This window comes from Cariama cristata, unplaced genomic scaffold (assembly GCF_000690535.1).
Source record: "Cariama cristata isolate BGI_N322 unplaced genomic scaffold, ASM69053v1 scaffold11674, whole genome shotgun sequence".
In the NCBI taxonomy this organism is placed as follows: Eukaryota; Metazoa; Chordata; class Aves; order Cariamiformes; family Cariamidae; genus Cariama; species Cariama cristata.
This window is the reverse complement of record NW_009614681.1, coordinates 1-11949: the sequence shown is the minus strand read 5'-3', so window position 1 is coordinate 11949 and position 11949 is coordinate 1. Positions and strand designations below refer to the sequence as shown.

The following is an 11949-nucleotide window of genomic DNA, read 5'->3' as shown; positions in this document are numbered from 1 at the left end:
GAGCCCTCGAAGTTACTGGGGGGCACTGGGAGGCGGTACTGGTGGCACTAAGGGGCACTGTGAGTACTGGAGAGACTGAGAGGGACGAGGAGGCAGTAGCGCAAATTGAGAGATACTGGGAGGCAATAGTGGGCAATGGGAGGCACAGATGTGCACTGGGAGGCCGTACTGGGGGGGCCCTGGGGGGGCAGGTAAGTGACCTGTAGGGTTCTGGAGTCCCCGCAGCCTGGGTAAGCTGAACTGGCTGCATACCAGGCCTCTGACCCAAAAAGTCTGTGGTCGTATGCTGGGGGGGCACTGGGAGTCACAGAAGTTACTGGTGGGTGCTGGGGAGTCTGGAAGACACGGGGTGGCTGAGCTTTAGGGGTATCTTGCTAAAGCCAAGCAACCGTGGTTGCCCTCAGGGGCATGGTTCACCCTTGACCAAACCATGCCTGAATTTTGGCCTGTGGAGGGGTGTTGGGGAGAGGCCAAAGGGCAGCGCTTGCCACAGGGCCAGGGTTCTGGCCATGGATTCTGATGTTGGGTGCTTGGGAGCATCCCGATTTCAGAAGCATGCCGCAATTGTTGATCTGCCTTCACCGGGCTCAGAGAACAAGTTCCTGTCTCCTACTAGTCACATCAAATCCTCATGTGCTGCTGCTGTTGACCATCGTGAAATGTTTAATCTGTCCCTTTGCTTGTTGCATTATATTTTTTTAATTGGTTTATTAGTAAAGTAATTAAAAGTCATGGCTTAGGAGCTCTAGAGAAAGGTTTCTTGTAAGGGTAAACCTGAAGGATGAGGGGTTAGAAGGTGACCTGTGCAGTTTTTATTAATGAAATCTTTCCAGCGCAGATGCTTCGCTTACTGACTTGCTGTTCCTTTTAGGAAGGACACATCCGACTGGTCAGAATCAGCTAATGGATCTTCTCAAATGGATGCTCTTGCCTTGGAGTCCACCAGCAAGGAAGCCTATTTCAGCAGAGTAGAAACATTCACCATATCCTTTCTGGCACTGAGTTTCCAGCCATCCCCCACCCTGCTTTGCTGCACCCTCTCCATGGCTTCCCCACAGGCTCCATCTTTTCAGAAGCTTTTCTTCTTCTTTGGCCAAATAAACCCCGGCCAAAGCTTTGCCTGGTCAACTTGTAATTTATTGGGTTTTATCCTTAACGTGACCACCCGCTGAAGTGGGCAGGCAAACCCCATGAGCTGTCACCCCTGGTTTGTGCCAAGTATGGCTGGACCAACGTGGAGTGTGACATGCTGAAGTGCTCCAGCTGCCAGGCTTTCCTCTGCGTGAGCCTGCAGCTCGCGTTTGATTTCGACAAGTGTACGTATGCCGGCATCCGGTGGGTACAGGGGGGGTGGGCTGTAGGGTTTGGGCGTGTATGTGCCTCATGTGCATAATTGACTTCCATAGTCTTGTCCTGGGAGGTGCTGGGTGTTTGATGTTTCTGAAAATAAAGTGCAAGTCAAATAAATTTCCTTTAGTTTATGAGAATGTGGTAAAACTTCCTCCTCCTGTTGTCAGCGAAGGGTTAGAATAGAATAGTTCCAGTTGGAAGGGATCTACGATGATCATCTAGTCCAACTGCATGACTGCTTCAGGGCTGACCAAACCTTAAATCATGTTAAGGGCATTGTCCAAATGCCTCTTAAACACTACCAGGCATGGGGCATCGACCACCTCTCTAGGAAGCCTGTTCCAGTGTGTCACCACCCTCTTGGTAAAGAAATGCTTGCTAATATCAAGTTTGAACTTCCCTGGTGCAGCTTTGAGCCATTCTCACACGTCCTATCACAGGATCCCAGGGAGAAGAGCTCAGCACCTCCCTCTCCACATCTCCTGCTCAGGAAGCTGTAGAGAGCAAGGAGATTGCCCCTCAGCCTCCTTTTCTCCAAACTAGACAAGCCCAAGGTCCTCAGCTCACAGGACATGCCTGCCAGCCCTTTCACCAGCTTTGTTGCCCTCCTCTGGAAGCATTCAAGTACCTTAACATCCTTTTTTTAAATATTGCTTCCCAGCTGCTTCGTCTGCTGCCCTGATCCTGCCCTCCTCTGGAAGCATTCAAGTACCTTAGCATCCTTTTTTTAAATATTGTTCCCCAACTGCTTGGTCTGCTACCCTGATCCCGCACTCAGTTTTTAGTGGCTGATGGTCACCAAGTCAGTCCGTTCAGGTGGTCACATTGTGTAATTTAGTTAATAAACTTCTCCACCGCTCTCTTTAAACTACTTGGACTACCAGCAGTAGAACTCCCCCTCCTGTTGCCCTCTGAGCTCCTTGCCCAAGCCCAGCACCAGTTTCCTTCCCCTGCCTGCAGAGCATCAGCCACTCCTGATGCTGTGAGGCACAGGTGGGCAGCAGTAACAGCTCCCGTCTCTCCCACATTGGACAAGATGAGGCTGAGAGTGTGGCAGGAACACCAGCTCGCCATGGTGTGCTCAGCCCCACAGCGTGAGTGTCGCTCGTAAGCCACAGGATAGCGATGGCCTGTGATTTATCACCTGCCCAGACCTTCATTTCCCTTTACCTGTATCTGTCCTCTGCAGAAAGACACTTATTACCCCACCACAAATAAGTGTCATCTCCACTTCTCAATTTTCTTGACTGCAGGTCCCTGCTCTTGTTATCTAGAAAGTAGCAGATGGTGCAGCCCTGATGTCTGACAAACGCAGCATGGGTTGTGTGTAATGGGGAGCTGCATGAGCATTTCCTTTTGGGTCACTCTGAATATTGACATCTGCTGTTTGTTCAGACTATTTTATTTAAATAAACCTTGGCCTAATTATTCTGTTGGTAATCATACTGATTTAGGAAAATCTAAAATAATTAGAGGTTGGAAGAAGGGCTTGAAAAATAAAAGACTTGGTTCTGAATGGTACGAATAACTTAGATCTTTTTTGGGGAAGCTTGATTTCCAGACATGGCTGTGATTTGGCTCCTACAGCCAGGGTGGAGGGGTCAGACAAGTTAGCTAGGGACTGGCAACAGCCTGGGAAGTAAAACTGGCAAGAGCAGGCGGTCCCTGTACCCGTGGTTGGTTTGAGCTGTGTTTCCACTGCATTGCTGTGCAGTATGGCAGCCGGCTCCGTGGTCGCTGTGCATGGGAGCAGGAGGGGATTTTGTTTGCAGGGAAGTGGAACTGCTCTGGTGACGCTTGCTGTTGTGGAGATAAGCCCTTAAGCCAGCCTGCCTTTGCTGCCACAGGAACTAGCACTCTGTGGTTGCCTGCAGGGAGGCTGGAGGTGCAGCAACTGCTTTTGGTGGGGAGGGAGAGGACTCTGAGGTGAGACCTTCAGGCTCTGCAACCTGCAGCCTCGGGTGGTATCCATCACCCAAGCCATGCTGAATGGGAGGAGCTGGGAAGCCCTTGTAGCCTGGTGCCTTCCTCTCCTGGTTTGGTTTTTCCCAACCATTCCCCAAGGAGGTGGCTCTGCAGGGAGTAGAAGTGACCTTTGCCTTGCAGACAAGGAGCGCTGCGTGGAGCTGAAGAAGGCCTTGTGCACTGCTCATGAGAAATTCTGCTTCTGGCCGGACAGCCCCTGCCCAGGTTGGTGTCTCAGAGCCCGGCTAGTGCATATGTCAGGCATTATTCCCCTTTTTCTCCCTTTCTGTCACTGCTCTTGTCTTTCATTGTAGGAAATGTGGTTTCCCTTCAAGTTCTCAAAACAGGCAGTATCATCACAGTCCTGTTTTCCCCCGTGGGGACGATGAAACACACAGTGGCAAAGCGATGTCTCTGAGTAGCCTCAGCAAATAAACAACTGAGCTATGGCTGGAGCCCCAGGCCGGGCTGTACTCAGCCTTTGTGTGCCTCTAGGGCAGTTAAAATGCTTTTTGGGTTGTAACTGGGAGGAGACAGGGGAGGCTGAATGACATGGGATGCTCAAAGGGTGATAGATCTCATCTTCAAAGCTATGCTGCATAGGGAAGGGTGGTTCCAAGGGAAAAAGGCTGTGCTCAGCTTCTCTTTTAAAAACCAAGAGGCAGTTATCGGGAGACCTTGGCTGGACTCATCTCCTCTCTTGCCCTGCAGGATGAGGAGGGGGTAGGAAGGCTGGTGGCACAGCCCAGGCCTCCGGTGTTTGTTTTCACCAGATCGCTTTGCCATGTTGCTGGTGGATGAGCCCAGAGCCCTTCTCCAGGACTTCCTGGACCGCTTTCAGAGCCTGTGTCAGCTAGAGCTGCAGCTGCCTTCCCTCAGACCAGAAGACATGAAAAACATGGTGAGTTCTCCTCTGTCTGCAACACTGGGTGCGTTCAGGTCCCCAGTGACGATGCCAGGTGTGCCTGTGCTGTGCAAACCCAGACTGAAACAGTTGCAAGATGGTTCAAATCGGAGACTTCAGCTTGTGTGTGTGAGTGGTCTGTCATCACCTCGGCTTTCTCCTCGGATGTTGCCCTCATGGTGGTTTCGCCTGGTGTTTCTGGAAGCATGTAAAAGGAAGTTTGGAAAGGCTCATCTGCTGTGCAAGCCCTTGACCAATGCAGGCATGGCTGGCTCACATTACCATGACTTTGCTGGTGGGAAGTGGGCTGTAGCATCCAGTTCCCACTCTACACCTTTCCTGGTGTGTGTGGTGCTCTCTTGTGCCCGGCAGAAGTGATTTGGGGTCCCACAGGCTACTTCGGGAGCTCTCCCTGGTAGCGCCTGCCCCTGTTGCTTACCTCCAAGCACTCTGTGAGATGCGGCAGCCCATGGATTTCTCCTTTAGCTGGGATCCTACAAGACTGAAGACAGTCATTGCATTAGGTTGGGTCGGGAGTTTGGGGTGCCAGAGGCTGCCCCGGGGCAGAGGTGTGGGCAGAGGCCCATGAAGGTGAGGAACCACAGGGAGAGTGGTACAGGGGGGCCCCTCGTATGAGGCAGTCATGCAAGGGAGGCTCAGGAGGCAGGAGGGAAGAGCAGGAGCTACGGCACAAGAGGCTGGAGCGTAGCTGCAGCCAGGAGCAAATGTGGGATTGCCTCCCGGTAGGGACCTGGCCGGGCCCTGCTCTACTCCAGCCAAGTCTGGCTTGTTGGGCACTTGCTCGCTGGGAACCAGATGGCTCTCCACAGCGAGAAGCTGTGTGGGAACCAGGGAACTCTTCATCCGTTCAGCAGAAGTCACAGAGGTGTTTTATAGTTGCCACCGTGGGCTGGCTAAGCTATGAAACCCATCAGAACCCCCTGAGAAGAGACAGCATGAAACCAACAGATGTATTGCGTCTCCACATCTAACTCCCCGGCTGTCCCACTAGCAGCAAGGCCTGGAGCCTCCCTGTGAAAGCCTTTGGGGACTCTCTTTTCTCAGTGTGTCTCAGTGATGGCCCCAGAAGTGCTCGCGGTTTGCCTAAGCACAGGCAAACACAGCGCCTGCTACCTCCCTGGGATCGGAGGAACGGATGGGGGCTGTTCAGGCTCGTGCTTGCTGTGAGCAGCAGAGCTGTGACCTGCTCCGCTGTCCCCACATGTGCTTGGGGGAGAAAATGGTGCTTGAACCGAGTCCATGCAATGGGGAGAGTCAGATGGGCACAAGGCAGGAGGAAGCCATCGCTCTGTGTGGAAAATGCCGAATAGAAATGCTGAGAGTGCTAGCTCATGCACCCAGCCCTTCCAGGGAACGAAAAGGGGATTTTTCTCCACGTAGGATGTGATTTGTGAGTAGAAGCAGAGTATTTTATCAGAATACCTCTCACTGCCAGCTCTGCCACCTTTCTCTGCCCTGCAGTCGCTGACGGAGGAGAAGATAAGTCTGCTCCTCCAGCTGATCGGGGAGGAACTGGAGCACAAAACGGAGGGAGAGAAACCACCAATGAAGTTTGCCACGGAAATCCTGCAAGTTCACGTTCCTGCCTGCATCCTGGCTCTGTGCGGCTGGACTTGCAGGTAGGTAGTGATGTAGGACTGATACTGAAGTGTCTGCCACACTTTGTGGTTGCTGGTGAAACCTGTTAGAGGCTGGAGGAATGTGGATGTCCCTCCTGTGAAATGTTCAATATCCCCTATTTCACTATTTTATTACTATCTCCAGCTGTTAAAATTGACAAGACTTCCAGAAACCCCAGTGCAAATCTACCTAATCTAAAATAGATGTCTCCTTGAGATGCAGAGTCTGAAACAACTGAGCTATCTTTTGCCCTGCTCGTTGCTGATTTAGATGTTGAAGTCAATCCCTGAAATGTCGTTCTCAGTAACGCTTTCATTGCTCATCAGGCCAGTGGGAAGGGAGGGGAAGTTCATGACCTGAAGGTTCGTGGCTTCCCAAAGCATGTGCTGTGAGCAGAACAGCCACGCTGTTTGTGCCTGAGGCCGCTTGCTGAAGGTGAAGCGATCTTTTATGGTGCAGGCTGGAAAAGGGCTTACAGTGGGGAAGAAGAGAGCTGCTGCTGTGGCTGGGCAGCTCAGGGGCTGAGGATGGGGACAGTCTCAGCTGGTGTGCCACAACTGAGTGTGCTCCTGCCTCATGGCAAGCCAAAATGTAACCGAGCCAGTTTAAATCAATGCTATAGATGAGGTTTAATGGGCTTGTTTTACTTAGCACACGGGGCTACAAAACCAGTAAGTCTATGCCTCAGCCCAGGGGTACTGATGTCTTGAAACGTGCTGGGTCAGGTGCCTGTGGCTGAGACCATTCCTGTGCTCTGCCAAATACCTGCATCTGTTCTGAATGCTGCAATTTTGGGGAAGGGCGCAGTCTTGTCCCTGACCTTCTCTTGTGGCTTGGCTCTGTTCTCACAGTGCTGCATCTGGCTCCATGCACCTCTCGGTAATCACCTGCTCCCGCTGCATGAGGAAGGTGGGACTGTGGGGCTTTCACCAGCTGGAGTCTGTGGGGCCGGAGCTGGACTCCTGCAGCCCGAGCAGCGCACCGCCGGCACCCACTGAGCGCTTCCCGCTTGTGCCCACATCTCCGCGCAGGATGCTCACGCGGAGCCAAGACACGCTCTCTCCAGGCTCTGAGCAGGTACGGCCCAGCTCAGCCGGCCCATGAGCTTGGGATATCGGGGTGATACAGGGACACACAGGAGTTGAGACTGATGTAATTTGGGTGTCCACTGCCTTTTACCTTGAAAGAGGCCCATTTTGGTGCCATGTCTCTGTCTGTAGGCAACGTCCAATAGAAGCGGGTTGGTGCTGCGTTTGCCCTTGCCCTTTGCAGCTCTCTGTCCTCCCTTCCCTCAGCCCTCCTGTAGGAGGGCACAAAAAGGGTCTTTCCAGCCAGCATCCTGGGGCTTCTCTAACTCGAGGTGCTCCGAATCAGGGGCTGCCTTCGGCCATGTCCAGCTAGACGCATCTGAGGTACTCCTGGTGTGAAGGGAAGGTCCTGCCAGGATGACTGAGAAGGCTTTGATGTCTTGTTTAAGCTGGGCAGGGCCCCTCTGTCCCCTTCAGGCAGAGGACATGCTGGTGACCAGTGGAGCTCTATTAATTCCTTGTTCTTTCCCCACTGGCAGCAAGAGAAGAGCCCATCTCCAGCAATCTCTCGCCCGCGGGGTTGGGACTCTCCCATCCCCATGGACCGGAGTGAGTTGGAGGTGACCAGCCCCACTCTGAGGAGCCGTCCCGTCACCCGCAGCATGGGGCAGGGGGACAACATGGAGGTGCCATCCAGTCCTCTCCGCAGAGCCAAGCGCTCACGGCTCTGCTCTTCCAGCAGCTCGGTAAGTGACCCGGGTGCAGGCACAGGTAGAGCCTGGGTGGGGAGGAGAGGGGTCTGGGCAGGGTGTTCCTGATCCAAGGACCAGTGTTGTCCATGTAGCCATCTCAGGGCTGGTGTTTAGGCACAGAGAGGGTTTTAGTGTCATCGGAGTCTGTTTTAAATAATGCTGTTGCTGTCCTCCTTCACTGTCACCTCTTCACCTACCCAGGACACTTCTTTGAGGACCTTCTTTGATCCCAGCTCTCAGCATCGTGACTGGTGTCCCTGGGTCAACGCAGTGGAGGGAGGGGAAGCCTTGGAGGATACTGCGACCCAGACAGAGAAGGAGCCTGCGAAGGCAGAGCCAGGCTGGCGAGTGGTGCTGAACACGCTCCTCGCTACCAGAAAGTGCGACAGAGTGCCTGAGACAGAGCCTGTGGTGAGCCTGCGGGATCCCCAGCCCCAACCGAAGCACTTAAACCGCTGCTTGCCCCAGCCTTGCCAAGAGCTGAAAGCCTATGGGCAGAATTTGGGGTAAATGGGCTTCGTTCGGGCTGAATGCAAACCCAGCTGGGTGGCAAGGACCAAGCGTGTGTCTGCAGAGTCTCAGCTTCCCCTCTGGCTGTGCTGACAACCTCTCAGCCAGGTCTCATCCATTACAACGATGTGTTGTGTGCAGATCTGCTCAAGAGCTGCTATAAATAACAGCCTTTCCCGAGCAGCTCAGCGCTGCCCGAGATCCAGTTTCATTTCGTGTCCCAATAGAGAGCTCCTGACCCTCTCTGCAGACATCCTGATTGTGGGCTCCTGCGGCTGCCAGGCCGCTGTTGGACCAGTGGGTTTGCTGAGCCAGGGGAGCGGAGCTGAGGCCACAGCCCCCCGGGGGGTGGGCCCCGCCGGGTCCCTGCCGCTGCCTCCCCAGAACCCCTGGCCCCAGAACCCCCAGGATTCCTCCTGCCGGCTCCTCCCTGCTTTGCTTGAGGCTGAACTGCAGGGACTGGTGGAACAGCCCTGCTTCAGCATTTGTCTTGGGGCCTTCATGTGGGTTGTGTCCCCAAGAGGCTGGTCCCTTCTGGCTGTGCCACGTGCCAGGAAAGCGCCCGCCCGTCCTGTGGGACCAGACACAAGTCAGAGGTGTGAGACCCACCTGGAGCAGGGGATGGTTGGAGTCCCGTCCTGCTTCTTGCTTGTAGTCACATTGCTCTTCTCCCTTCCGGTTCTGATTAATAGCGCTAATGAAGAATAGGAGCAAATTGATGTCGTGGCAGCCAATTGGGATATTTCAGATGTGTGCTTTTGTTGCAGTTTCTCCTCATGTGCTTTGTAGGCAAGGTCAGTGGCGGTTGTGGGTCCTGTTGCAGTGCCTTAACCTCTGGTTGTGGCTTTATTCCTCTCTCTCACAGAGTCTCTCGGTGAAGTCCTGCAAGGTGTTCCGCATTTTCCGGCAGTGGGAGAGCATGAATTCCTCCTGAACAGACTGCTGCCTCTGGGAACCACGGCCTGGCTGGCAGCACAGGGCATCGTGTCAGTCCGGCAGAGATCCACTTCGCAGTTACTCCTGCGCGCCAGCCGCATGCCCCAGGGAGGGGATGCCGAAGAGGCTTCATGCCAAACACAGCCCCCAGCACCCGCTGGGACCCCCTGCTCCCTGACTGCCTTCCTTGAAGCCCCCTTGCCTTCACAAATTGCTGCTGTAGCCCTTGGCCCTGAGGGCTTTGACAGCCCCGCCCGGAGCCAGGACGTGCCGCGGGCGCGTGGGGCGAACAAGGAGACATGGTCACCTGACGAGGGTGACACTCTTGTCCAGCTGTGACCCACCACCAGCAGCACAGGGAAGTGATGCCAGGTGGGAATAAACATTTCACTTTTGTTTTTTTTTCTTACTGCTGGTGTGGTGCTTCTTCCCCGGGTGGGATGAGCTCTGGACCTAGCATGTGGCTCCTATATCCCTTGGGATGCTTGTCTTTGTGGGATCAGTGTCCAGCTGCCTCCCTTTCCTGTTTCCCACTCCTCGTTTCGCTGTCTCCTCTGCCTGATGCGGGCTTTGTGCCATTGCCTCAGCCGCCCATACGCGCAGAGATGCCCCTGGCCTCATACCCCTATGCCTGCCAGCATCTGCCCCAGCAGTCAGCTGCCTGAAGCAGATTTAGTTGGGGACTGATAGCCTCTCCAGGGTAATAAATCACCCTGGCCGGAGTGCAGGGAAGGCTGGGATGCAGCCAAAACCCGGGAGGGTAGGTGGGTTAGGGCTTCCCATAGCTTGGGGCCACAAGACTGGTTGCTGGGGAGGGACTGCTCTCCATGAAAGGGGAAGAAGAAGCCAAGAAGGGAGTCCCTGATCTGTTGTCTCGATCGTTGGGGATGTTGGGGAAGGAGCTTTGGGGAGGGCTGAGACTCCACAGAGAATCCAGACACAGTTGGACCTCCTCACCCCAGGCCTGCTGCAGCCATGTGGATGTGGGTGAAAGCACCGGGACATGTCATTCCTTTTTTTATTTATTATTTTTTTATTTTTGGAGCAAAGGAACCCCCTTTGGAGGAGGAGCCCCTGCCTTGGTTTCCCCAGCTCCAGCTCTGGGGTTTCTTCTGTGTCTCATCTTGCCCCATCCCCTTCAGGGTGTTTTCTGGTGTGTGCCTGGGAAGGCAGCTGCTGCCTTGGTCAGGGCTGATCCCTGCTCTCCCTGAACCCCAAAACTTGCGGATGCACCTGCCCACCGGAGAGCTGCTTCTGGGAGATACCCTTTACCTGCCAGCTTCCTGGGTGGATGCTGGCAGGAGGCCCCCTGGGGAGCAGCAGGGTTTGAGTTTGGGTGGGTCACCTTCCTTTCCGAAGAGGGTCCTAATTGCATGGCCCTAACAAGGAGCTGCTTCACCCCAGGGCTGTGCTAGGCTGGGAGGGAGGGTGGAGATGGGGGTCTCAACTCTCCCCACACCCTGGGTACCCCCAGCCCCAGAGGGGTGAGAATGGGCTGGGCATTGGCTGGGCTATGCAGTCGGGCATGGAGGAGCACCTTCCCCAGCTGCCTGAACTCATAGATCCCCTTGTCACCAACAGCCCCGCTCCGGTTTCCCCTGGTTCCCTCATCCCCCATAGCTCCCCCCACTCCTTATAGCTCCCCACAGCTTGCTATGGGTCTCTGTACCTCCCCATGGCTCCCCCTATTCCCCACATCTCTCCCATTCCCCATGGCTTCTGACACCCCCCTTGCCTGCTCTGCCCCCTCTTCATTTTGTCTGCCCATCCCTGCCGTGATCAGGGAATCACCCCACAAACTATGAGGTACACTGACACCGGGAGGACGATGTCCCCATGCCAGGGTGGGCAAGGCCAGCCACCACCCCTGCCCATGAACCCTGATTTTCAGACCCAGGGGGGCTCAGAGGGCCCCCAAATCCCCTGTGCACCCATGTACAAGGGTCTTGGTGCTGCGAGAGAGGTCTTAAGGCAGTCCAAAAGGGACAGGATGCCATCATAGTCACGATTACCCTGAAATTGTCCCCATTGCAAAACTGTGGTATTACACAGATGAAATAGAAAGATTTAAAGAAATTAAGAGAAAATGCTGATTTTTTCCTCTCCTGTTCTCCCAGTTGCTTGGAACCGGTCAGGAAGCATCGAGGCTGGGGAAATGGGGGACCCTCGATTCCCAACTTCTCCAGCTGCTCTGCTCAAATATAACCCTGTTCCCCTTTGCATCCCGCAAATTCACGCCAGCGTAGCTCACCGAGGGTGTGGATCTGCCCTGCCTCTCTCTTACCCGCTGCTGCCCCAGCCTGACTCGGGGCTGGAGGGGCACGTGGGGGCGTTAAATGGGGGAAATCACCCCCCCCACACGTACACACTCGTGGGGTGAGGTTACCCCTTCGCATGAACTTTTTGGGGTTCCTTGCCTACATCTTCTCCCCGTGTGGGGAGGAAGTGTTGAGGCAAGTTTTTGGGGTGATGCTGGGGTCAGGAATGTAGGATGTCCGCCCTGGGCGTGGAGGTGCCACGCCAGAGCCCCGCCGGCTTGAGAGACACCCCATTAGTGCCACGCGCCCCGCTGTCACCTCCGGGCTGCTGGCAGGTGCCTCCCCCACCCCGTCCGGTTGGGTAAACTGAGGCACGGGGAAATGCTTTGCTGGTGTCGCACCGGAAAGCCGGCGCGGTGAGTCGTACTGGGAGGCCAGGCCATCTGCCACGTGCCCGGTTTGTAATCCAGGGCGGGAGGTTTGGATTTAATGGCGGCTTTCCAAGGGTGACGCTGGCCACCCCACCCTGGCGTCCTGCCGGGCGGTGACCCGCACCCCGGGGCCCCGGGTAACGGGGTCTCGAACCCGCGGCCTTTCCAACGCTT

The 11949-nt window shown here is 55.0% G+C and overlaps 1 protein-coding gene across 1 annotated transcript; it reads left to right on the top strand.

The window, feature by feature from the left end:
• Positions 1-135: 135 nt before the first annotated feature.
• Positions 136-9084, top strand: ZC3HC1 (zinc finger, C3HC-type containing 1). Its single transcript, XM_009699517.1, has 10 exons — positions 136-191; positions 872-983; positions 1166-1316; positions 3457-3540; positions 4089-4216; positions 5702-5859; positions 6712-6937; positions 7428-7634; positions 7842-8051; positions 9016-9084. The coding sequence occupies exons 1-10, from the start codon at positions 136-138 to the stop codon at positions 9082-9084; spliced, it is 1401 nt and encodes a 466-aa protein (XP_009697819.1).
• The last annotated feature ends 2865 nt before the right edge of the window (positions 9085-11949 follow it).

Excerpts from the sequence above, each read along its gene's own strand:
- ZC3HC1 (XM_009699517.1), top strand. The coding sequence starts at position 136 with ATGGGAGGCACAGATGTGCACTGGGAGGCCGTACTGGGGGGGCCCTGG. Across the intron at positions 6,938-7,427 it reads TCTCTCCAGGCTCTGAGCAG|CAAGAGAAGAGCCCATCTCC; the intron begins GTACGGCCCAGC and ends CCCCACTGGCAG. Across the intron at positions 8,052-9,015 it reads TGCCTGAGACAGAGCCTGTG|AGTCTCTCGGTGAAGTCCTG; the intron begins GTGAGCCTGCGG and ends TCTCTCTCACAG.